A 27660-nucleotide genomic window follows, 5' to 3' on the forward strand; every position below is an offset into this window, starting at 1 on the left:
GTCTTATAAACATCCTCTGTGCACCCATACTAAACCCCCCCCCCCCCCCCCCCCGCTCCCTCTAACTGTAGTCTGAGGCCCTCTGATCTTTAATCTCTTCCTGTTATTACCCCCCCCACCCCCACCCCCACCTCTGCCTCTCCTCCTTTACACTCATGCCCAAAGATGGCGCTACTCCTGGTAAAGTGGAGGGTAAGGCTTTGTGTGTGTGTGTGTGTGTGTGTGTGTGTGTGTGTGTGTGTGTGTGTGTGTGTGTGTGTGTGTGTGTACTTATGTACTCTGTGTTTGTAGGTCTTTCTCACAGTGTCCATTGGCCCTTGAGCCAACCTCCCGCAACCCCCCCCTTACACTGTTTAAGATCTCCACTCTTGTCTCCCCCCCCTGGTTTCTGTGCTGTATTGTGGCCATACTGTAACGTACTGTCACGTACTGTAACATACTGTCGCGTACTGTAACATACTGTCGCGTACTGTCACGTACTGTAACATACTGTAAAGTACTGTCACATACTGTAACGTACTGTCACGTACTGTAACATACTGTCTCGTACTGTAACATACTGTCACGTACTGTCTGGAGGTCTGCATGGTCTGTGTTTGCATGGTGTCCAGTGTGATTGCTGCTGTGGTCTCCACTCCTCTCCCTTAACCTGGAAACATCTAATGAGTGAGCACTGATGGGGAACATAACATCATAGAATAGAATAAATAATAATTTAATATAGGCTGGGTAGATGGAAACATGAATTGCCCATGATTAGATTAGGTGCCTACCTAAAATCACTCATACAGTTATCAGCCAGTTCAGTTAGATAATTAAGGCCTATATATGAAATGAAATTCATCGTCTTAGACCAAATCGTGCAGATATACGACTGTACACTGTGTGAGTACAGGGAGGCGGAAGCCATTGTCCTCGTAGTGAAGACATTGGAATATGACTGACTGACTAAATTTAGTCAACATACTTGAAGATTTACATTGCAATGCAGCTACATTGCTAATCGCGGTTTAGGCTAACAGCTGATGGCTGGCCATTCAGCCTCGTAGAAATAGCCAAGCACTGTGCTGGGTTCAGTTCAAACATGGCTCTTTGTTAAAGATAAGGGTTTGTAAGTGTTTCAATAGTTGGAGAGGGGGCATCAACATTGGTTCTTTCTAGGACATGTCACCGTGTTGACGTTGTGTGTTGACGTGTTTGTTTTGTTGAGAATGGACGTTCAGAAGTGACAGACTTGCTCCAGGCCAGTTAGGACCTCTGTTGTACCTGCTGTTCCCAGTGCATGACTCCAGTAGGGATGAGAACCGATAAGATTTTAACGATTCAGGTTCCTTATCGATTCCTGCTTATCGAACCGATTCCTTATCGATTCTCTTATCGATTCTTATAATTTGGTAAGGGGCGAAAAAAGAGCACAAACGGGTTTTTTACATTAATGTTCTTTTATATAAATTTCTAGAATGTTTACATACACATTTAAATAAAACTTACATAACATAAATAAAATGTGTTCTGTTTAATATAAACGTTCATACAAATAACAATGCTCCTTCCTTACAGAAGACGTACTAACTGCAGCCTGTAACGATGACAGACTAGCAGCCTCTGAGCCCGTCTGATTTAGAACGTCATCATCAGCTTAATTGGATGGAAATGGAGATTATTTATAGAGCGAACGCTGGTTTGCACAATGAAAAAAATGGCACTAACAAAATCGCTGAATTTTCTGATCTGACATACAGCCCTTGTTATTGAGGTAAAGGACTGTATATTTTCTTGTAGGTTGCTTGGTTGTATTGCTAATAGCGAACTATTATGCTAAACGCTTCTAATAGCAATGTAGAGTCCACTACAAACACAATAACGTACTGAAACATAATTACTTGTATCATGTACAAACTAGGCACTCAGTATATTTAACACTTAGCTATTGCTCCCACTGAATTGGCTACGAGAAACGTATCCATATCGAACTGTCAAACTGAGGGAGCTGCACGCGTTGCTTGCTTATTAACAGAGTCTTTTGTACAGCCTTACCCTACCCTAGGACCAACAGAGGGGAGGCAAGCACTGCCCCTGCCTCTAGCCAACGGTTGAAAATAGAAGATTATACCGTTAAGCTAGCCTAGTTATGCAAGTTATATATAATATATGACAATGTCCAACATCGCCCATTCTGTTAAGCAATTCAATGCTAAGTTAAGTTATGGTTAACACGAAAACGCAAACGTTTGCTGATAACACACGAGTCACACCGTTATGATGATAAAACATTTTGAGGAGTTTACCTTGGCAAGTAAGGGATGAAGCGCCGACGTTAGTTGAGCTGCTGCTGGCATCGAAAACATGACATTCTTGTAATTTTATACCATGTGTGCTCAAGTGCTTATTCATGGTAGATGTACTTCCTCCCTTTGAGGAAATACATTTTTTACAGAGGTTACAAGTGACCATGTTCACATCCGTTCGGGTGAAATAAAGCCACACTTTAGATCGCTTCTGTCGAGTTGCCATTTCTGCTACGTTCTGACTTTATTATAAGAGTTCGCGCATGCGCAAACGGCACAGAGACCCGTTAACAGACCCGGTTATGAATTTGGCTAACGATTCCAAAGATTCGGCTCATTGGGAACCGGTTCTAAACAAGACCCGGTTCTCGGTTCCCATCCCTAGACTCCAGTAATATGTCTACTTATCTATTGATGTTCAGTGTGTTGGATTGGATTGGTGTTCAGATGTAACTTAAATCTCTTCTCTTTCTTCCATCACTGTCTGTCCTCTCTTGTTCTTTGGCCTTTTGGTCTCGCTTTATCTCTCTTTATCTCTGATATCTCTTTATCTCTCTTTCTCTCTGGATTTCTCTCTCTTTATCTCTTGCTATGTCTCCCCTTCACTGCCTTTTCCTCTTCCTCCTCTTTATCCTTCTCCTCATCACCTTATTCCTCTTCCTCCTCTTCTTCTCTCGCATTCCCTCCTTTTTTCCTCTCTCTCTCTCTCTCTCTCTCTCTCTCTCTCTCTCTCTCTCTCTCTCTCTCTCTCTCTCTATCTATCTATCTATCTCTCCCCCCTCAGGTCGTGTTCGCACCAGGAGGACGAGTTCAGGCAGCAGTGCAGGAGGTGTCACTCCAGTTATAGACAGCAGGGGGCGCACTCGAGCCAAAGTTGTGTCGCAATCGCAACGTGAGTATCAGATATGATCTCCTCCTTCTATACGATTGAGTTGTTATAGAATTGTAACGGGCTCAGTATTATGAAGAGACGTGACGGGAATTAACAAACTTTTATTTTTGGGTGAAGAAGAAGAAGCCATTCAAAGACTATGTGTAGTTTGTTTCTGGTTATTTACTTATTCACAATTTTTTTTTTTAAGTCCCATGTACTTGGCTGTGGGCTGCATATAAGTGTATAGAATCAGTTGGGTTCCTGTCGCAGTAGCCCACTAACAGCTACTTTGCACGTTTAACATGGAGATGTTGGAATGCTAAAATACTCAGACGTGGTGTTCTGCACACATAATGAATGTGGATGCTCAGAGAAATTAAGTGTTTGCGGTGTTATCCCCCCTCCTCTACTGCTGTTGCACCTAACCAGTACTCATCCTACATCTGTCTCTCTCGCTCACACTGCCATCTTAAACCCAGGGGTGGCAAATCCAACCAATCAAACAGACAGTAAGAGCCCTCTGCTGTTGCTTGGGGCAGGCGTCTGTTTTTGCTAATCGCCATGACGACTGAGAGTCGTGGGTGAAGGCAGCTGCTGTATTTCCTACAGCACAAACATGATGGGACTCGAAGTCTCCCAAGTTGGAATTTACCAGCCCTGGTTTTATTATGACCCCAAGCATCATCATCATCACGTTATGGTTCTAACATCTGCGTGGATGGTGATGTCATGATGCAATGCATGCTGGATAATGTAGTGTTTTCACATCTCTGGTAACTGGATGCCTCCTGTCGCTGTCTTGCATCCTGCTCTCTCTCTCTCTCTTAAAACAAGGATCCAGATCGGCTAACCCCACAGGCAGTGGTAAGACTAGCCTCAGCCAATCAGAATGAGTCTCCCTTATGCACTCTTCTGAGAGGGAATCAGCATGCGTTGTCATTGGTCCAATAGCCTGCAGATGGTTGTTTAATCCACCGTTGCATGACTGGTCTTGGTTCACCTGTGTGTGTGCGTCCGTGCGTCTGTGTGTGAGTGTGTGTGTTTGTGTGAGTGTGAGTGTGCGTGCGTGTGAGTGGGTGAGTGTGTGCGCGTGTGTGTGGGTGAGTGTGTGTGCATGTGCGTGTGTTAGTGTGCGTGAGTGTGTGAGTGAGTGAGAGAGTGTGCGCGCGCGCGCGCGTGTGTGTGTGTGTGTGTGTGTGTGTGTTTGAGATTTGGGTCACAGGCTGGAAAGGCTGCCCTTCGTCTTGCGGTCAGTGTTGCACTGTGGTGTTGTTGCTCCTCTTGTCCTCCTGTGTCTGTCGTGCTCACATGTGCCACGGGTTTGTCCTGGGTGGGTCCTGAAGTATTGCCTCGGGCTTATCAAAGTGGAGTTCACTCTTAGACACGTCACTCAGTGGAATAGTGTTTTTCTGTAGGGGACGTGAGAAATACATTCAAACTTTGATCTGTGACGCACACTACACATCCACTGGAGGTGAAGGGCTGTTGTGGCCCTCCTGCAGTATATCAAATAATGCCAAACTGATCATATAACTTCAAAGTAGCTGCTTATACATGTGCCACTAGGCACATTTACATTCATTATTATACACATTCATGGCTATAGTGTTAACTATAGTTAGTTATGCCTAATTAATTACTAGGTACTAGTTAAACTAGTTAAAGTTCATTGCTAAATTACTATTTTTTTTATCCACTTATATTTATTGTTACCTAAGCACACGTTGTTTATCAGTGTGTGAGTTCCCTGGGGATTGAGCTCATGACCGTGGGATATATGCATCCCTGCATGAGACGTGCTGGTTACGCTGTGAGGATAGAGGGCTAAATCTGAACTTTTTGTCCAATGAAAGTGAATTCCATTTTGATAAGTTCAGGTCGGTCGCTGACTTGGTCTCTAAGGTCTGCCTCACACTCTCTTCCTGTGTGTGTCTCTGTGTGTCTCTCTGTCTGTGTGTGTGTGTGTGTGTGCGTGTGCGTGTGTGTGTAGCCGGCAGTCGTTCCAGCTCCCCTGGCAAGTTGCTGGGCCACCACACGTACGGGCGCATCCCTCGGCCCACGGGAACGGCCACGCCCGCCGACGGCAGACGCAGCCGGATCCCCCGCAGCCAGGGCTGCAGCCGCGAGACCAGCCCCACACGCACCGGCTCCGGTAAGAACACGCCTACACCGCACCCGCAGCCAATCAGGACAGAGCATACTCAACACAGGTGCTGACAAACACCAACAGAACGACACTTTCATGAAGGTGCTTGTCAGCAACCAATCAAAGGAGAGTTTATTCAGAGATTTGCTATTAAATAACCAATCAGAACCGACAGCCCTCAGAGGCCATGTGAATCTGTTATTTGGGTGGGTGTGTGTATAATGTGTGTGTGTAATATGTGTGTAGCTTGATGAGTGTCAAGGAACATATGATCTGTTTGTTACACGTGGTCTGTTTGTTACAAGTTTTTTTTAAATGCATCATGTTTTTAAGTTTGTGTTTTTGTTTTGTTTTTTTGTTTTAAGTAGTTGTTATACCATGGCCATGTGAAATATCATTAGTATTTATATCAGAGGCTGTTAGGGTTGTTTCTATTTCTTGACTTGATGATTGTCCTCAAGTGTGTTACTCCCTCTTCCCCCTTCTGACCCCTAACTAACCTCTTCTCTCTGATCGTCTAAGAGCATGTGTCAATGTATCAAATCTTTTTCTCTCTCTTTCTCGTGTGCCTGTCTTCTGCTGCCACGGCCTGTGTGTGTGTGTGTCTCTGTGTGTGTGTGTGTGTGTGTGTGTTTGTGTGTTTTCTCTCTTCCATGTGTGCCTGCCCTCTGCTGTCGTGACCTGTATGTGTGTGTGTCTCTCTGTATGTATGTATGTGTGTCTCTATTTCTACCTATGTGTATGTCTACTTGTTTATGTGTGTGTGTCTCTCTGTATGTATGTATGTATGTATGTATGTATGTGTGTGTGTGTGTCTATTTCTGCCTGTGTGTTGATGTGTGCGTGCGCATCAGCACGCCTGAGTCGTATACCGCGTCCGAGTGTGAGTCAGGGCTGCAGCCGTGACACGAGTCGCGAGAGCAGCCGTGACACCAGCCCTGCCCGGGGCTTCACCCCCCTGGGTGAGTACACACAGGTGCCACACACACACACACACACACACACACACACACACACACACACACACACACACACACATTTACACTCACACACACACATCGCACACACATGCACACACTTACATGCAGACACACACACACACACACGCACACGCACACTTACACACACACACTTACACACACACACACACATATTTAAACTCACACACATACATCGCACACACACACGCACTAGAGATGCGCGGATGGGCTATTATTTCATCCGCAACCGCATCACAAAACGCATGATCCGTCCGCTACACATCCGCACCAATTTGTTCGACCAATTTTCAAAACCGCACCCGCCTGCCATCCGCCTGTTGTTTTTAGGTAGCCTATAGGCGCTGCTGACGCGAGGCTAGAAAGTTCTTGCCCGCATGTTCTTGAAAGGAGACTGATCCAATGCCGCAAAGATATTTAAAGGATAAAGCCCCTAGTATGAAAGCCTATTGGCTATGTTGTAGCCTATCCCCAGAATATTATCAGTGAAGTGACGTCTGTCTCCGATCGATGCACAGGGAGAAACTTTAAAATAGCCAAGCACATCGGCAAACCTGACCTTACCATAGGCTAGTAGGCCTACACTTTTTTATCATTGTAATAAAACGCAATTTGGTACACCATTTTAATATGGTAATATAGCCTTGTTTTTAGTTTAGAAGGAAACGCCGAGTCTGTTAGCCAATTCCGAAATTTCACCGCATTGTAGGCTTTATAGCCTACTGTAACAACCCCAACACTTGCCTGCTTGCCTTGCAAATCAAAGTTTTCCGACTATTTTTCTTACCTTCTTTCTTAGCTGGTGATGTTACTGAGCTAGAAGTGTAACTTGTTCTGAACATCTCGCGCTGCCAATGCCCAATGTCACTTCTGAGTCAAATCACTCCATCATCTCTTTGAAATTCCTTATTCCACGAGTGGTAGGCTACAATGACTGGCTGTTTTAAAATATAACTAATAGCCTAACGAAACAAAATAACCCAGGCAGTTTCATCTACGACACGTTAAGGCTTCTTCCAATACTGACAGCTGACTCATAGCTTGCAGGTTTGCGGCGTTGCAAAGAGACGCGACATGATAGGGATCGTCACTTAATTTGAACTTTTTTGCTTCCTTTGTTTGCTTTGTATGCATACACTGAACTAGGCCAATTTACTGCCTGATGAAAATTGTATTATTTAAAAATGTGCTTGGATGTAGGTAACGACATTTAACAATGTGTAGATATTTTGAATTTCGTTGGGTAAACCGCCACCCGCCCGAATTTAATTAAAATATTATTTTTTGTCACGTCACCCGCCCGATCCGCGGTTTAACCGCGGAGTCCGCGGGTGCAACCGCCAACCGCGCATCTCTAACACGCACGCACACACTTACACACACACACACACACACACACACACACACACACACACACACACACACACTTACACACAAACACACGTAGGTGCCAAAAACACACACACACACACACTTACACTTGCACACACACAAACACTCTTACACGCACACGCACGAGCACATGGTACGCACACACACACACACACCCACACACACACACACACACACACACACACACACACACACACACACACACACACACTCACACACACACTTGTATACGCACACACACACACACACACTTGCACACACACGCGCACGCACACACACACACACGCTTAAACACACACACACGCGCAAACATTTACACGCACAGAAACGCACACACGTACAAACGCACACACATACACACACACATACACACACACTACGACACACGCACACACACACACACACACGCACATACACACACACACAACATACCAGCCCCTTCCGGGGTTTGAGTCCACTGGGTGACTAATCCCAGGCTCGCACCTGTGCCAATGTCTCTGTCTACCCTAACACTAACCCCAATCCACAGCCTAACCCTAAACCCAATCCTCCTAACCCTAAACCCAATCCCCAGTCCTAACCTTGGGAATTTTGTGTCCACCAACAGCTCAGAAACTTTTATTAAAGTTTTAATTTTATATTTGATTTTTAAACCATTGTATTCAAATTATTTTGAAAATGTAAAGCCAGCTACTGACTGGTCACAGGCAGATTGTAGTGGGTGAAGTGCGAATATGAGGGTGGCTAGTAAAGGACTGTAAAGTCTGAATCTGATCTCTGGCATGAATATGAAAGTTAAGGTATAATAGAGCCCTAGTTGAGATGTACTACAGGTAGAGGTCACGACCTCCGTGTGTGTTGTGTTGACCCTTTCCCTGACTCTCCCGCCGCCTGTTCCCATCACACCCCCTCCTCAGCATCGCGACGCCACTCCCGCTCCACGAGTGCGCTCACATCGGCCGACCCGCTCGGCTACTCAGGTGACCCGTCTCCTCCATGGCACGCTGTGCCCAGCGCTGTAATACCTCATCCAGCCACATGGGGGCGCCATAGATTAAAACCTCACACTTCCCACTGCTGGCAGACCACATCTCTCTCTGCAGTCTCGGGTCCAGACAAGACACTTCAGCTTAGCTAATGAGGAAAGGCACCACAAAATGCTGCCTCTGGTCTCTCTACAGGGGATCTCCGGATGAATACCTTTAGAAAATAGAAATAAGGAAAAGCAGTTGCCCCACCATCACATGAACATGGTGAAGTGTGAGGTTTTGGTCTCGTAGGTCCCCCTTTTGTCTTATTTTCAGTGTGTTTGTAAACATTTTTTGTGTGTGTGTGTGTCTTTGCCATTATTTTTATTATTTGCTAACGTGACCTTTTTTGTCAATTTAATTTTATTATTTTATGTTGGCTTGTATGCCACGTGTTGAAATTCACTTTTTTATTGAAATGTTTAATTTGATTTGGCCCTTATTGCGTTGTATTTATTTTCAAGGGTATTGTGTCATCTGCTTCTATTCATAATCATCTATTTTTTGTTTAGTTTGCCAAGCCTTCTGTAATGGCATGCCTGGTATTGTGCTTCAGTGACCCATGTATACAGCAATGAGTTTAGAATCCCTCTGAAATGCCCTCTGTCTTCAGCTGGGCTTCATTATCTTTTATCATGCTGTCCTTTACCCCTCCTCTTGTTCTCCATCTGTCCATCCCTTCTTTTCCTCCATCTTTCTTCCTTTTTCCATCCCTATCTTCCTCCACCTCTCTTCCTCATCCCTCTCTTCCTTCCTCCATCCCTTTCTTCCTCCATCTATTTTCCTTCCTTCCACTCTCTTATTTTCTCATCCCTCTCTTCCTCCACCTCTGTCTTCCCTCCTGCATCCTCCTCCTGTTCTCCATCTGTCCATTCCTTCTTTTCTTCGATCGCTCTTCCTTCCTCAATCCCTCTCCTCCTTCACCTCTCTTTACCTTTCTCTACTTCTCTTCTCTCCTCCATCCCTCTCTTCTTTCCTCATCCTTCTCTTTCTCCAAGCTATTCCTTCCTGCATACTTCTGTTCTTCCTGGTTTTCCCTCCCTCCCCATGCTTCCAGTCATCCATTCATCCATCTCGTCTTCCTTTACATCTCACCCCTCTCTCCTCTCTAATGTTAGTGTTTTGTCTTTTGTCTCCGTCGTTGACAGACCGCTATGGCCTGGCGCACCAAGCTCGGATCTCGGCCTCTGTTAATGCCATGAGGATCCTCAACACGGGCACGGAGGTGGAGGCAGCTGTGGCCGACGCTCTGGTGAGAACACACACATTAGCTCGCTCACTCACACACAATGACATAAGTGCACACAAACACACACACACTCACATTTGCTCACTCACTCACACACACTGACATGAGTACACACACACACACACACACACACACACACACCCACACACACTCACACACACACACGCACACACACACACACTCATGCTTCCAAGCACACACACATGCAATCACACACACATTTGACATCCCCTTGTATATATTTCGCAGTGTTATTCAAAGAATAATCCTGATTAATACTGGTAAAGTGATAGATTGAAGGATATGGATTCAAATACTTTCATATACTCATTTGTATCCAGACCTTTGAGTTGTGTGTGAGTGTGTGTGTGTGTGTGTGTGTGTGTGTTGTGATTATGAAACCTTTCGAGAAGTAATGTCTTGTACTCTTCCCTTCTTGGTTACCCTTTAACTTTCTCAGCTTTTAGGCGACTCCAGGAATAAGGTATCTGACCAATTTGAGGTTTGCTCCTATCCTCTTTGCTTTCCACCCGCCGAGCTGTACACACACTCACACACTCTTCAGTCAAGCTGTTCACACACTCACCAGTCGAGCTGTTCACACACTCACACACTCACCAGTCCAGCTTTTCACACACTCTCACACTCACCAGTCCAGCTGTTTAGATTTAGAATTAGAGAATCACTGCACACACACACACACACACACACACACACACACACACACACACACACACACACTCACTCACATCTCTGATAAGAGAGTCACTGCACATACACACACACTCACATCTCTGATCAGACAGTCACTGCACATACACACACACACTCACATCTCTGATCAGAGAATCACTGCACACACACACACACACACACACACACACACACACACACACACACACACACACTCACATCTCTGATCAGAGTCACTGCACACACACACACACACACATCTCTGATCAGAGAATCACTACGCAGTACGCACACACACACACTCACACACGCGCTCCTCCAGTAGGCTGTCCTCTAACTTCTGTAGCGTAGCTGCATGGCTGTGAATGACTGAAGGGTAGTTCTTGTGTTGTTGTTGTTGTTGTTGTGTGTTGTAGTTGAATAGTTAGATGGAGTTGGTCCTTTAATGATTATCACTAATTCTCCCTCTCTCTGTCTCCCTCTCCGCGTGTCTATCTCTCCCTCTCTCTGTCTCCCCCCCCACACACACACACTTTTAGCGGAGACCGATACGGCGTCGTTACGAGTCACCGGGGATGTACTCCGATGACGACGCCAACAGTGACGCGTCGAGCGCCTGCTCCGAGCGTTCGTACGGCTCGCGTAACGGCGGTATGCCACACTACATGCGCCAGACGGAGGACGTGGCCGAGGTGCTGAACCACTGCGCCAGCTCCAACTGGGCCGAGAGGAAGGAGGGGCTGCTGGGCCTGCAGAATCTGCTGAAGAACCAGAGGATCCTCAGGTAGGGCCCACTGCTCCTGCCACTGCAGAACATACAGTACCAGTCAAAAGTTTGGACACATCTTATCATTTTTTCTTTACTTTCATTATTTTCTACATTGCAGTCAGATGACACTTTTTTTGTTTAGTACATAATTCCATGTGTGTTCTTTCATAGTTTAAATGTCTTCAGTATTAATCTACAATGTACAAAATAATAAAAGTAAAGAAAATACTCTGCAGAACATAGGTAGAATCCTAAAAGTAACACTATGCAACAATTTGCCACTTTTTGGTACTATCCTCAAATTCATTTTGATAGCATATGGGCATGTGAAGGACAGTGTCCTCCCAACTAGCCATCCAGGATATGCCCTATGTAGTTCTGTATACCATGCTGGAATACTCATGCATGACAGTGCCAGCTATACTGCCAAAAGACACCAGTTAGTGTGTTGGCAAGCTTCTATCTTCTAGTGTTTGCAAGGTTTTTGCATGCCTTTTAGGTAGTAAGCGTGCTAGTTTTGGAACAGAACTCCTTAATGCTTCTTTAATAACCCTGAGAACACTTCATCCACTTATCAAATGTCTTGCATTGAAACCAGAGGAATCTTAGGTGGGGTTTGCGGTTCCTGATTTGGGGGCTGATGAGCTACCCTTGTGCAGAGTATCCATGATCCACATATCAAATGCATTTCATTGGAATTTGATTTGGATTTCAATTTATAATGGAATTATATTTAAATTGCAATTGAATTAAAATAGAAATATCTCCATTTCTTGTCCCTGCAGCCGTGTCGAGTTGAAGCGACTGTGTGAGATTTTCACCAGGATGTTTGCAGACCCACACAGCAAGGTACATATACACACACACACACACACACACACACGCTGGACCTAGGTGGAAACACCAGTGCAGATCTGCAGCACATACCTGTTCCCTGACTTCCGAGTGTTAACAGACGTTTCCTCTCCTTGCATGGTCTGCGGTGGTGTGTGTGGACGGATAACTTCAGAGAGTAAGTTCTTTTTATTTTTTTTTGTTGTTTTTTTAACCTAGTTTGACTTTGTTTTTTAAAGACGTGTTGAACATATCACGCTCTTAAGTAGTGTTTAGAGTCTATACCACTGTGTGTGTGTGTGTGTGTGTGTGTGTGTGTGTGTGTGTGTGTGTGTGTGTGTGTGTGTGTGTGTGTGTGTGTGTGTGTGTGTGTGTGTGTGTGTGTGTGTGTGTGTGTGTGTGTGTGTGTGTGTGTGTGTGTGTGTGTGTGTGTCTAGGTGTTCAGTATGTTCCTGGAGACGCTGGTGGACTTCATCCTGCTGCACCGTGAGGACCTGCAGGACTGGCTCTTCGTCCTCCTCACCCAGCTGCTGAAGAAGATGGGCGCCGACCTGCTAGGCTCCGTGCAGGCCAAGGTCCAGAAGGCCCTCGACATCACCAGGTCTGCAGCTAACACACACTCACACACACACACACACACACACACACACGCACACACACATACACACTCACACACATACACCCTCACAGACACACACACACACACACACACACACACACACACACACACACACACACACACACACACACACACACACACACACACACAGGCCAAGGTTCAGAAGGCCCTCGACATCACCAGATAGACTAAATAATCTAAAGTAGGATTGAAAGATGATCGAATTATTTCAAATGAATTTGCTAAAAAAGTAACCAAGCTGTATGTATTTGGAAATACCCACCCTGTTAACAGGAATGCTTCAAGATCATTGCCTTAGCAACACAATTGGTTGGGACTTGCTTTGGCTAAATCTTTAAGTTAAAGTTGCCCAGAACCATAGATGAGGTATTACACCAGATGAAGATGTAAGGTTTTAGATTAGATCAACACACCAGAGCAACACTGAATGGGGTGCTAAATTAAATACATTTAAATTCATTAAATTCAATAAAATAAAGAGGCGTATCCGTCGACAGGGGACCAAACTGGTGGTTGTATGTCTGTAAACTCCTAAGAGGACCTTCAGTGAGGACCTTAGTGAGTGACTTTTCTTGTCTTCGTTTTTCTTCCTCCCCCTCCCGTTTTTCTCAGGGATTCCTTTCCGTACGATCAGCAGTTCAACATCCTGATGCGGTTTATCGTCGACCAGACGCAAACACCCAACCTCAAGGTTGATGGATGCTTTATTTCTTTTTCTGTAGATGTTCTCTCTCTCCCCCTCCTCCTCTCTCTCCCTCTCTCCTCCTCCTCCTGTCGTTGTGGTGTAGAGATGACATTATTCCTACTCTGTGGGAAGTGTGGGTGTGTTATTGTTATGGCTGTGGGATTCTGACCACACAGTTAGTTTGCCTCCCTAAGCTCCACATGCCGTGGTAGTAAGCATTCACAAGCTGTTTTTGGAACGGGTCGGACACAGCGTGTTTATTTTTCCTGACGCGTAGGTGAAGGTGGCCATCCTGAAGTACATCGAGACGCTTGCCCACCAGATGGACCCCACGGACTTCGTGAACTCCAGCGAGACACGACTGGCCGTCTCGCGCATCATCACGTGGACCACGGAGCCCAAGAGTTCTGACGTCCGCAAGGTGAGTGTGTTCCGAGGAGGAGACGGAGAGAAGGAAAGAGACGGATAGAAGGAAGGAGATGGAGAGGAAGCCATGGCAACTGTCTCTGTTTTCATCTCTGTCCAGTCTTCCTCCTGTTCAACCTTAATCTCCTGGGTCCCTCACAGTTCCAGTCTCTCTCTTAGGGCGAGCGTCCTTGGCAGTGATCCTGGTTCATTTATGATTTCACTGATTTCAGTTCAGTGTTTTGAAGCTTCCTGTGACTAGACTGTGACTTGTGCCACACAGTGGCCACGGGTTTGAAAGTCACTCAAACCACAAGATTTGGTTTAATGAGTGCGGTTTTACAAAACCCAGAGCCGGCCAACAGCAAGCCAGTGCTATTTCTTTGGGTGGTTGTGCCTCGTGCCAAGTTTCCACATTCTGGGACCGCACAGCTACACTGAGGGCATAGAGACCAGTAGGTAACCATAGAGACCAGTAGGTAACCATAGGAACCAGTAGGTAGGGCCTTGGCAACGGAAACAGGAGAACAGCTTTCTTGGTGGTTTAACACAGGATTGAGTTTTACGATGAATATTTAACCTTATGTATATATATATTTATATTGAATTTCCCTCACGGGATTAATACAAGTTTTCTATCTATCTATCTAATATCTATCTATATATTATTGCTTTCAATAAAAGCACTGGCTAATTTACTATATATATATTTAGTATAGTAATTTAGCCTGTGCTTTTATCCAAAGCAATTCACAGTATTTTACAGACATTCATTTGTGTCAGTTTGGGTATTGCACTCATGACCTTGGGGTCAGCACATGACCTCGGGGTCAGCACCTTAATCCAGCAGTCCAGCTGCAGGTACACTCTGACCTGTGACCTCTGACCTGTCTCTAAAGATTACCACTAACTTTCAGACCCTAACATGTCTATGAACTTTACCCACAATTCCCCAGAGCCTGCACAGCTGGGCAGGGGAGGACTGGGCGGGCAGGCCTGGGTCCCTGCTCTCCCTGCCCACGGAAGGTAACATGGAGGACAGGTGCAAGCAGGTAGAGCGATCCCCCCCTCCACCCCCCCGTCCCCCCAACAAGCACCTCGCGCCCCCAAACCCGCCCCTATCTGCGCTACTCCAGCTCCTATCTGCCTGTGCACCCGTCCGAAACCCTTACCAACCCTCCTCTCGTTCTTCTTCTTCTTTCATTCTTCCTCTCTCTCTCTCTTTCTCTCTAACCAAGCTTTTGCCAGATCGTTGAGGATTGATGTCCGTTGTCCCCAACTCTAGCTGTTGATACTGTGCCAGTAGCTAGGACCCGTAAAGAGCCGTGTGTATTTGTGACCCGTAACGGAATAGTGGCCTTCTGTGTTGATGAGTGTTTTCCTGATTACATCGCTCCTTACACTTTGAGTGTCTTCTGCTTTAACAGTTAACAGGCTATATCACCAATCTGAACCGTACCAACATGCATGCAGACAAGCTAAGCTATGTGCTAAAAGCTATGTGCTAAAACTGTCTACTACTCATTTTGTACGAGCCTTGATCTTGACTGATTTGCTCGGGGAGTGAAATGTACCTCTATTTAACCTGTAATCTTTAGCCAGCCGTTTGGCTCTTTTCTGACGCGCTGCTGAAACGCGGTGTGCATGTCCTAATGGAATGCCTGTCTGGTGCGGGGAGTGCTGGTGGACATGAGCCGACTCCTCTTGCTTAAGCTCAAGTCTCAGCGTCGCCCTCTGCTGGGCTGGAGTCTGCTTGTGGCACAGGCGCTCTCATTAATCTCTGAGGCTCCTTGTTGATTTTTTTCTGAAAGTCTACAGACACACACACGACACACACACACACACACACACACACACACACACACACAGACACTCGTGCATGCTGTCTCTCACCCTTTTCTCACTCTGTGACTCTCCACCTTTTGTGTGTGTGTGTGTGTAGGCTGCCCAGATGGTCCTTATCTCGCTGTTTGAGCTGAACACCCCTGAGTTCACCATGCTGCTTGGAGCTCTGCCCAAGACCTTCCAGGACGGAGCCACCAAGCTCCTGCACAACCACCTCAAAAACTCCAGCAATGCTGCCGTGGTAACTCACAACACTTACTCTCTCACGCACACACACACACACACACACACTCACACACACTACACAGTCCCAGTAGTGTGGTAGTCACACTGCAGACAACAACTATAGTGCAGCCAAGGCATATTAAAGTTACAGTCTGTAACTCTGGCAAAAGGTTGTTGATATTGGACTTCTGTGCCCCTAAAGCATGGAAGTGCTGAAGTTAACCAAAAGTGCTTTGGCTCAGAATTCTTTAAAGGTGCTTCCACTGGCCCAGATGAAAGAAAGAGTTAAGGACAAAGTTTAAGTGAAAAGGCAAAGGGGTGAAACTATCAGGGAAGCTTTCTGGGCACTAATGCCTTTGCCATGTTTTTTTCATGAAGCTCCATCTCTCTGTAAGGGTAGGATAAGAGCTTCCGCCCCGGCCTCTAAAAACACTGCATTACTCTGACCCTCTGTGCATTCTACTGCAGAGTTTTAAAATATCTCTCTCCCTCTTTCTCTCCCTCTTGCTCTCTCTCTCTCCCCCTCCTTCTCCCTCTCTTGCTCTCTCTCTCCCTCATGCACTACATCTCTCTCTCTCTCTCTCCCTCTGTCTCTCTCTCGCTCTCTCTCTCTCTCTCTCTCCCCCCCTCTCTCTAAACGCAGGGTTCTCCCAGTAACACCGTTGGACGCACCCCAGCTCCTCGCCACCCCAGCAGTCGCACCAGTCCCCTCACCTCCCCCACCAACTGTTCCCATGGGGGACTCTCTCCCAGGTACGTACCCCCTCCTCCCCCAGCCCCCAGCCACCTGGTCCACAGACAGACCAGTCAGGCTCTTGTTTGGTCTACAGCATGGATGGTGGAGGACCCCATGTTTGATAAATACATGTGCACTTTGCATATCATTATATTAATATATTTTAAATAACAGGCAATATGATGATACACAATGAAATACAATATATATGTAAATATACAGTATAGTTTATTTAAAGTAATATATATCCACATTGCATAGAACTTATACAGTACATATATTTCCATGCATATAATTGCATAAATGCATATAATTCATGATTATGTTTATGATTATATAATTTCTACAATGAAACTGTATAGTGTTTGGTAGATCTTGAGGTTTGCCTTGGGTCAGTTGGTTGCATCTCTGCATTCTCAACAGAAGCTTTCTTTGTGTGTGTGGCTTTAAATGACCCTGTAGTGTGTATGCTGTGAATCTCCCATACTGGTCATGTATTATAGAACACAGGCCCTCCACACACACTTGCATGTAGACCGAGTTTGCAGTGCCAATGGCGGTGCTAGTCACCTGCTCATCCTTAGCAAGATTGAAAACCAAAACCCCAGAATAAACACCTCTAAAGGACAGTGACTGAAATTGAGGTTGTGAGGGAGTGAGTGAGATGGTTGAAGTTAAGACATTTACTCTTTTAATGTTTATGAACTCTGCTGAATAGCCATTCTGAGCTGTTCTGGGTCTGATAACTGATTTAGTCTAAGTTGATCAAACTGAGACACAAATGCAATGAGTTGCTCCAGTTCATCTTAGCTTTACACATTTCGGGTGAAGAGGCTCTTTGTTGTAGTTGCGCTATTATATCAAATGGTGGTCATATCTAGGTATTTAAAAAATCTGTCTATGGGCTTGTGAGTTTCTCAGATGTCTTGCTCTGTTCTCTTTATTATGTAATTCACACTGAAGCAAAACAAATTATTTCACTTTTTCTCTTTTTCCTTTCTTCCCTCATGCTTCCTCCCTTACCTACCCCTTCCTTTCCTCTAATTTCCACTTGCTATCTATCTCTTTATCTCTATCCCTCTCTCTATATCTCTCTCTCTCTCTCTCTCTCTCTCTATCTATCTCACTGTCTCCTGCCTGCCCTCGTCTCTCTTTCTCTCCCTCTCACTTTCTCTTTTTCTTTGCCTCTCTATCTCTCCATCTCTCTCTCTAACATCTCTTTTTCTCTGTCCTCACATTCTCTTATCTCTCATTCTCTTACTCTTACATCTCTCTTTCTGTTTCGCTCTCTCTCTCAATCTATCTCTATACTCATCACTCTCTTTCTCTCTCTCTCACTCTATCTCTCTTTTCATCCCTCTCTCCCTCCCTCCACCCAGCCGTCTCTGGGGCTGGAGCACTAACGGTGTCTCTAAGAACCCCCCCGCCTTCCCTCCTCCCCCCTCCTCCATCCCTGCTGCTTCCTCCACTAGGGGGCCCCCCCGCCACACTCTCTCCCCCAGGTAATGCACTTTAGCTGGGGCTCTGGGTAGGGAAGTGTCTGGGTGGAGAAGAGCTGGAGAGGGTGGTGCTCAGGGATCTGGGTAGAGAAGTGTCTTGCTGGAGAGGGTGGTGCTCAGTACTGTTGGACCTCAGACTCCCCCTGTAACAGCTGACACTGGAAACAGACCCAGCCTCGGCCTGGTCTCCGCACCAGAGTAGGGCTGGGTCCTCTCTGGAGTCCTCTGCTCTCTGGGTCTCTGGGTCTCTGGGTCTCTGGGTCTCTGGGTGGTGGACGGTTTCAAAGGCTTAAAGAATGCTGGACGCAGCACTGCCGTTTGCTAGTCGACTCCGACAGTGCAGATCAAGCTTCAGATAAGATAAGATAAGATAACGCTTGAGTAGCTTCAGATATATTTTCCAGTAAGATTTGAAAGTTAGCATTTTGACACTGGAGCATTACATGAATGATGTCTCGTCTCGTCTTGTCTCCGTAAGTTTCTCGCCGTGTCCGAAGCCCATTTATCATTCATCCGGGTTGTGAGCAAAACGCCTATCCTGTCCTGTGCCTCATGATGTCTCCCATGCTGTGACGTCCTACTGTCCATCTCTGCTGTGGTCCTTGTCGTCTCCCATGGGTTGCACTGCCTCACTGCTAGTTGTTCCGTATGTGGATGGAAGGGAGAGTGTTAGCATAAGCGTTGTAGACGGCGGACGCTCCCACGTCTGGGGTCACGTTTGGCTTGTGCGTTACGTGGTCATCATACGAGTTAAAGTGGTCTTCGCGTGTGTTCCCATGTCTTTTGGGGTTTGGTTTTTACGTTATGTGTTCCATCACGTGTCATGGTTTTGTTTGGGAGAGATGCTCGTGTTTTTGTCTGTTGTCAAGCGTCTTCATTTATGCACCCGTGAATATAGGCATATTAGAGTCCTCACTATGTGTGTGTGTGTGTCTCTCTGTTTTTGTGTGTGTGTGTGTGTGTGTGTGTCTCTGTCTGTGTGTGTCTGTGTGTGTCTGTGTGTATCTGTGTGTGTGTGTGTGTCTGTGTCTGTATCTGTGTCTGTGTGTGTGTCTGTGTGTGTGTCTGTGTCTGTGTGTGTGTGTGTGTGTACGCACGTCTCCTCTGCAGCATGATGGAGTACGACACAGAGAACATGAACTCTGATGAGATCTACAGCTCTCTGCGTGGCGTGACCGAGGCCATCCAGAACTTCAGCTTCCGCAGTCAGGAGGACGTGATGGAGCCCGTTAGACGAGACGGCAAACGAGACGACCCGGTCAGTGCTCACACTTTAGAGCCCTGTTCCTCGGCAACAAAACTGTTTAACAGACTGTTCCTCGGCAACAAGACTGTTTTACAGACTGTTCTTCCGCAACAAGACTGTTTTACACACTCTTCCTATGCAACAAGACTGTTTTACACACTCTTCCTATGCAATAGTAGTATTAATAGTTGTAACAATAGAAAGACAAAAGGGAAAACAATATTATTAAAGCCTAATTATTATTATTTTTTAACCATCAATACCATTCTTTGTTATAGTATAGTGTATTAGTGTGGTAAAGTTCAGATATTACATTTAATATTATTGGTTTATTAAAAGTGAATAATATTGGTTATGGCATGCTTATATATGGTCATAAAGGACACATGTAACATAAAGGACAAACACAACACTAATACTAATGAAATACATATATAATGTAAAGTCAATAAAATGTTAGTAATAGTAAAGTAATTCATCCACCTCCCCTCTCCCCCAGGCCGGAGGAGTGGCACCGTCAGGGGCAGACCAGCGGCAGGGTACGGACGTGGTGGAGAGCGGCGGGCGGACTGCCCTGGACAACAAGACGTCTCTGCTGAACACGCCGTCGCCCCGCTCCTTCAGCGGGCCGCGCTCGCGCGACTACAACCCCTACAACTACACCGACACCATCAGCGGCTACGACCGCACTGCCCTTAAAGAGGCTGTGTTTGACGACGACGCCGAGCACTACAGAGATGGTCAGTCCCTTCAAATACAGGATCCCACACTTAAGCTGTGTGTGTGTGTGTGTGTGTGTGTGTGTGTGTGTGTGTGTGTGTGTGTGTGTGTGTGTGTGTGTGTGTGTGTGTGTGTGTGTGTGTGTGTGTGTGTGAGAACGGCAAACTTAGGAAACATAGATTATGCACATTGACTTCGGACACTCACCTGTATATTCTCACGGATACTCACCTGTACATACTCATAGATACTCACCTGTATATACTCATGGATACTCACCTGTATATACTCATGGATACTCACCTGTATATACTCATGGATACTCACCTGTATATACTCATGGATACTCACCTATATATACTCATGGATACTCACCTGTTTAAACTCATGGATACTCACCTGTTTAAACTCATGGATACTCACCTGTATAAACTCATGGATACTCACCTGTATAAACGCATGGACACTCACCTGTATATACTCATGGATACTCACCTGTTTAAACTCATGGATACTCACCTGTATAAACTCATGGATACTCACCTGTATAAACGCATGGACACTCACCTCTACATACTCCTCTTTACAGGCCGGCGACAACAAGAGGGCGGTGAAAATAAGATCATGCATCCCAAAACCTTACCCACAGGTAAGACTCAGCCCATGTGCTTTAGTTGTGTGTCTTTCTCTGTCTGCATGATTACAGTCTTTTAATTCACAACATCACAATGTCTTGTCACGCATAGAACAGGCTTTTCTTCTAATTTGTACCCTGGAGTCGAGAAATACTCTTCTCTCATTGGCTGGCAGGTGTCCATTAATTCTCAATAATGGGACACCCATAAAGGTGATCCGTGAATAAGTTCAATCAGCGTTCTATATCAATGCTCTGGAAACCTAAAATGGTAACTATAACAACCATAGTAAATGACAGTTGACTGAAAAGCTGCCAATCCACAGAGGCTACTACAGTGAGTGTGTAGTCAGGAATGAATGAAAACACACAAAAAAATATATATATTTCTCATTTTGCCCCCTCTCTCTAATGGGGTAAAGGCGATATATTCCATGGTCAAATAACATGATATCTGGACATCCAACAAGCTATCAAGCATGAAATCAGAAACCGCTAACAAGCTAAAGGATTGGGGCTTAGCAATGTAGAATCAACCGTAACTAAGTCTAAAAACCAAACTACCCAATGTTATCCAAGATATTTCTACGAATTAAGCAGGTTGCTTTCTTTTTAACAGAACTAAATTTTTCCTTTACGTTATAGGAAATTAATTAACTTGACTCTTGAGCTCTTTGCCTCCGCCTCGTCCATTTAGTTTGTGTAACGGGGCTGTAATCTCCTGCCTAACTACACTTCCTGTTCCCTACCTAACTACACTTCCTGTTGCCTGCCTAACTACACTTCCTGTTCCCTACCTAACTACACTTCCTGTTCCCTACCTAACTACACTTCCCTTTCCCTACCTAACTACACTTCCCTTTTCCCTACCTAACTACACTTCCTGTTCCCTACCTTACTACACTTCCTGTTCCCTACCTAACTACACTTCCTGTTCACTGCCTAACTGCACTTCCTGTTCCCCTTCACATCTTCTTATTATCCCCCTCTTCATTATCATCCTTCTCTCGCTCTCTTTCTCCCTCTCTCTTTCTTCCTCGCTCTCACTCGCTCCCTCTCCTGCTCTCCCCCCCCCCCCCCCCCTTCGTCCTTAACTCGTCATTTAAATGTTTTAAACACATAGTAAAAAATGTTTAACATCAGATCATGTTTCCAAAATGAATATTAAAAGTCTGTCTCTGCTCTCTCTCTCCCCCCTCTCCCTCTCTCCCTCTCCCCCCCCTCTCTCTCTCTCTCTCCCCCCCCCCCCAAGGTACGGGCCAGCTGCTGGAGCTGGTGGGGGACCTGTTGAAGGAGCTGTCTGGCGTGGGCGAGCGTGTGGAGGAGCGGCGGGCGGCGCTGCTGGAGCTGCTGAAGGTGACGCGGGAGGACAGCCAGGCCGTGTGGGACGAGCACTTCAAGACCATGCTGCTGCTGCTGCTCGAGACGCTGGGGGACAAAGACGTGAGGGAGCGCTCACACACATGTGCACGCACACACGCACGCACACGTACGCACGCACGCACGCACACACACACACACAAACACACAGTACGTAGAATTATAATTATAACAATCTAAACAGATCTGGGAACTTCTGAACTTGGCTAAATGTCTTGAGATCTAATGTTCTGTTAGTAATGCAGTGGATCTGTTTCCCCTCCCCTGCAGCACACCATTCGGGCCCTGGCGCTCCGGGTTCTGAGAGAGGTCTTACGGAACCAGCCGGCCCGATTCAAGAACTATGCAGAACTCACCATCATGAAGACCCTGGAGGCCCATAAGGACTCCCATAAAGAGGTACCGCATGCCCACATGAGGAACAGCCATTCTGTATCTGTGCTCAGAGGAACAGCCTCTCTGTATCTGTGCTCAGAGCCATGTAAGACTCTTACTCTCTCACTCAGACACTGTTTTCTATCTCTCTCTCTCTCTCTCTCTCTCTTTCCCTCTCCTTCCCTCCCTCCATTCCCCTTAGGTGGTGCGTGCGGCGGAGGAAGCTGCCTCCACCCTGGCAACCTCCATCCTCCCGGAGCAGGTCATCAAGGTCCTGTGCCCCATCGTGCAGACGGCCGACTACCCCATTAACCTGGCTGCCATCAAGATGCAGAGCAAAGTCATCGAGCGAATCTCCCAGGAGTCCCTAGTTCAGCTGCTCCCCGACATCATCCCAGGCCTGCTACAGGTACGCACACACACACACACACACACACACCTCAACTTTAACTAACCCTTACTTTTAACTAACCGCTACAGGTACGAACACAAACACCTCACCTTTAACTAACCACTACAGGTATGAACACACACCTCACCTTTTATGTAGCGCTACAGGTATGAACACACACCTCACCTTTAACTAACCGCTACAGGTATGAACACACACCTCACTTTTAACTAACCGCTACAGGTACGGACACACACTCACCTTTAACTAACCGCTACAGGTATGAACACACACCTCACTTTTAACTAACCCCCTCATGTTGACATCATCCCAGGCCTGCTACAGGTACGCACACACACCCCACCTTTAACTAACCCCTACAGGTATGAACACACACCTCAATTTTAACTTAGCGCCACAGGTATGAACACACACCTCACGTTTAACTTACCCCTTCATTGTGACATCATCCTTGGTCTGTACCGATATGGAAAGACAAGCTTTGGTCCATTTGTCTAAACAACAATTCGTTTAATGGGAAACCATCCAGAAGCCCTTTGAAGCGGTAATCAATGCCGCTTCAAAACAGGAGGAAGTGAATCATGATTGTATTTTGAATTTCCTTTTTTTGTGCATGTGTCTCTCTCTCTCTCTCTTTCTCTCTCTCTCTCCATCTGTGTGTGTGTGTGTGTGTGTGTGTGTGTGTGTGTGTGTGTGTTTGTTTTCAGAGCTACGATAACACTGAGAGTAGTGTACGCAAAGCAAGTGTGTTCTGCCTGGTGGCTATCTACTCTGTGATTGGAGAAGACCTCAAGCCTCATCTGGCCCAGCTAACTGGCAGCAAGGTACCCCAGACCTCCGTCTACCTGTACCCCAGACCCCCGTCTACCTTTACCATCTACTTCACACAGTCATTCTGCTAGACAGTACCATGTCACTCACATTTTGTTATCATGGACACACACACACACACACAGTATCATGACACACACACACAAACACACACAAAAGAAAATGTTCTGTTGATTTTAAGGATTTCTTCTACACCTGCTTTAGTGAAAAGGCTTCGAAGTTATTACCCCAAACATTAGCCTAAAAAATGTCCTCAATCATGTCATTTTGTGGCAAAATAGACAAAGTTTCCTGTTTCTCAGTCAGCCCTGCTGGTTGAAAACACTGCCCTGTCCATTTGTGTGTGTGTGTGTGTGTGTGCGTGTGCGTGTGCGTGTGCGTGTGCGTGTGCGTGTGCGTGTGCGTCCACAATGTAAATGGCATTGGTCCTGTGTCCCCAGATGAAGCTGCTGAACCTTTACATCAAGAGGGCCCAGACCACCAACAGCAACAGCTCCAGCTCCTCAGACGTGTCCTCCCACAGCTAAACACCAAGCCTCCAGTCGTCACGTCACGTCACCGCTCCACTGCTCCAGGCCCTAACGTCACACCCCCCTTCATCTTCAACTTCATCTTCATCCTGAAGTCCTCATTGCAAGCAAGACACTTTATCCCGCTGCAAATCAGTGTTCTTTTTCCTTTTGTCTAGCCCATCGTTGACCAATGTTTTTATTTTTGTTTATTTTTGGGATTTGTTTCGTTTTTCTCCTTCGGTAATTATTTTAACTCCATTGCTCTGTTTTATGAATGCGTCATTGTGTACACCTCTGTGTATGCAGTAATTCAGAATAATGTCTGTGGTTTTTTTTTTGTTGTTGTTGTTGAATGTAAGAGACTCTTTGGGTCTCTATGACAACGCTGCCTCATGGCTCTCCAGAACATTCTGATGTGAGATCAGTCATATTGGGAACAGAGACACATTTATGGGCATTTCAAAAATCGTACTGTAAGTGTTAAAACTCTTTTGGAAAAAAGAAGGTCTGCCATGGAGTATCTACCTGATCTATTAGTTTTCACATTGCCCACGGAAGATGAAGAAACTGTGAAGTTTTAGGGAATTGTTCCATTTCTGTCACCATATTTGCCACGTTTGTTGTTTGGGAATGGGTTTGTTTTTTTTGGTTTTCAGTTACAATCTTTCACTTCGGGTTTGTTTCTGTGTGCTAGACTGTCGGATCAACATTTGGCTGGGCCAGTGATTCACATTAGGCAATTCTGATTGGTTCCTAGTCAGAGGTCAAAGGTCAAAATGGTAAAATGAGGAAGATGAGACTTTTTTTTTCGTTTTTTTCAATCCGTTATTTTAAGGACCACATAATTGTGAAGTGAATTCATTCCTTTGTTCTTTTGTTATTGAGGACCAGATTATGTAAGAAAGTGTAATATATGCAGATGGCTGCGTATCAGGAGTGTTGTTAATTTAAAAGGAAGTAATAGTAATCTGAGTAGAATTGGCTGTTCCCTGAGAAACAAGTTGATGCTGGAATTTTTAAACCTTAGCAGTGTTTGGTTTCATTCTTGAAGGCCCCAAATAGAACATGACTTGTCATAAATGAAATATCAACTAAATCGATAGTTTTGGGGGGGGGGGGGGGGGGGGTGTTTTGGACAATCTCAGTTTTAAAGGGTTTGGTCGTTTCTTTAGCTTTCCTATAGATTATACATTGAGTGCCAGTGGGCAAAGTGAATATTCTTACTAAAAGCTGTGCGGGTATCGGCCAAAAAAATGACAATGTAGGATGTTTTCCAGAGCAATAATCTTACAAAGAAAAAAAGAGGAAAAAAAATCCAAATTGGATTTGCTCTTATTCAGTGCACTGTTACAAAAAAACGAGTCAGTTGTCCCAACCCAGTATAGCCCCTCTTTCCTGGCGTCACCATCTTTCTTGTGGCTTGCAAGAGGTGAAGTTCAAGGACATTCTTAGCCGCTTTACATACAGAAGCATGATGTCGAATCTAATGTACTAACTGAATGTGTAAGAAGTACATAATGCGGCTGTGTGTGTGTGTGTGTGGGGGGGGGGGGGTCCTGACAACACTAGTTGGCCTTAATGAGTTTCGTCTTATAACATGGGGGTATCCCATGTTAGGAGTTCAGGAGGGGAGGGGAGGGGAGGGGTCAGTGCTTTGGAAGAGCACTTTGAATGGAGGCAGTGATTTTTAATATGAGTTTCATCCATGTCTTATCTATTTATGGACGTTATCTGCCTGTTATCTCTTCCCTGATGTGATTGTAGAGCTTTGGGCAGTTTTTAAATGAAAAGCTTTATATAAATATACACACACCTCTCAAACGAAGGCCACTGCTTTGCCAGGTTTTGACACGTAGTGTAAAAATGACTCACTTTTCTTTCGCACGCTAAGCACGTTTCCTTTTAGTTGCGTTTTGCAGCCACTGCAGTCTTGCAAAACCAAATCAATCTCCTGTGCATTTGGCTACCTGTCTGTTTCGCCCAATTGTAGGATGCCCCTAACTGAGCTAACGTGCTGTCACTACCTGCTCCTGAAAACCTCAAAGCTGGAAATATAACTCAGAGTGTACGCCCTGCTACAGGGACTCCTGTTTCTAGACTGTTTAGTCTTCTCTACCCACATTTGGAAACATCACCTAGTTCCAGACAAGTTTTAAGAGAAAATGCAAACTTGAAAAAGTGTCCCCACTGATACCTGATAACAGAACCATCTGTTTAATTTTCTTCCACTTGATCATCTGCAAATGAACTAAGAACTGTTTCCCCAACACCTGCCCGGGAGGAAACCCGTGTTCAGTAGAAGGCAGTTTGTTAAAGTTGGCAGACGATTACATATTGCTTTGTTGCTCTGCTAATGTTGACCATTAGGAATAGTGTAATTGCAAACTGCTTACTGCGCATGCCCTTGCTCTCTCTCTTTCTTTCTTTCTTTAATTCCCTCTCAGCTCCTGTGATATAATATCCATATCTGTATTTATGTTTATTTTCTTTTGAGTGTATTATGAAAAATGTACATATGACCCTTTTTGTTTTTGTCAAGTCACTTGTGATGGAATTTGCAAAATGAACTTAATTTTGCTTTAGAAATAAAACAAAACCTCAGTTTTCAATTTTTGAGTCTGATCTGAGGCCGTCTGAAAGTGTTTGGATTACCCATTGTTTGGGGTTTCTCTTTGGTCTCTGTTTAGTTACTGTGTACAAATTGGAGATCCATACCCAAAGTCAATGCCAGACCTTATGACCAAATAACTACAATTCCCCGTTATCAGTCCTCTTCCTTCCAATTATCGTCTCAGTTGCGGGATTTACTGCAGCCATTTTGGCTCTCTTACTAGTTGCGTCATTCTGTCACTCGGTGCCATCGTTGGCGCGGATGGACCCAGACTGGTAGGCCCCTGCGTTGGAATAAAGAATAGAGTTTTTGTAACGAAGTCTTATTCGGATCTTCTAAGGGATATCTTTTAAACACTTCCATGTGCTTCCAAATGGTCAGTTCGATAGTCCCTTTTGAATGCGGGCATGCAAATGTGAATTAGTAGCCTACAATATCAGCATTGCACTTTGTTTTGTAGTTTCGTGAGAAGTCAACCAAATACCTTGGTGATGCAAATGACACGGTGGACTCTTTGAGGACATTTACGTAAAACTAATTGCGTTTTATGTGCCCTAGAAACATGCTCAAAGCTAATAATTATGTTTTTTGTCCCATCCATGTGAAAATCTATGCATGTGTTGTAAGTGTGTG

The 27660-nt window shown here is 45.4% G+C and overlaps 1 protein-coding gene across 1 annotated transcript in view; it reads left to right on the top strand.

Annotated features, from left to right (window-relative positions):
* The window catches only part of LOC308361796 (CLIP-associating protein 1-B-like), a 75924-nt gene extending 50438 nt beyond the window's left edge, over window positions 1–25486 (top strand). Inside the window, exons 20-39 of the mRNA XM_080834237.1 lie at window positions 3073–3180; window positions 5153–5314; window positions 9875–9978; window positions 10436–10459; window positions 11208–11452; window positions 12223–12286; window positions 12709–12872; window positions 13524–13602; window positions 13874–14017; window positions 14958–15053; window positions 15944–16087; window positions 16715–16824; window positions 19417–19564; window positions 20052–20292; window positions 20862–20921; window positions 22159–22349; window positions 22557–22685; window positions 22864–23070; window positions 23781–23897; window positions 24345–25486. Of these exons, the coding sequence (XP_080690363.1) occupies window positions 3073–3180; window positions 5153–5314; window positions 9875–9978; window positions 10436–10459; window positions 11208–11452; window positions 12223–12286; window positions 12709–12872; window positions 13524–13602; window positions 13874–14017; window positions 14958–15053; window positions 15944–16087; window positions 16715–16824; window positions 19417–19564; window positions 20052–20292; window positions 20862–20921; window positions 22159–22349; window positions 22557–22685; window positions 22864–23070; window positions 23781–23897; window positions 24345–24431 (2624 nt within the window). The 3' untranslated portion in view covers window positions 24432–25486. The remainder of the gene's footprint in view (window positions 1–3072; window positions 3181–5152; window positions 5315–9874; window positions 9979–10435; window positions 10460–11207; window positions 11453–12222; window positions 12287–12708; window positions 12873–13523; window positions 13603–13873; window positions 14018–14957; window positions 15054–15943; window positions 16088–16714; window positions 16825–19416; window positions 19565–20051; window positions 20293–20861; window positions 20922–22158; window positions 22350–22556; window positions 22686–22863; window positions 23071–23780; window positions 23898–24344) is intronic.
* Window positions 25487–27660: the final 2174 nt, after the last annotated feature.

This window comes from Sprattus sprattus, assembly GCF_963457725.1.
Source record: "Sprattus sprattus genome assembly, chromosome: 3".
NCBI lineage: Eukaryota > Metazoa > Chordata > Actinopteri > Clupeiformes > Clupeidae > Sprattus > Sprattus sprattus.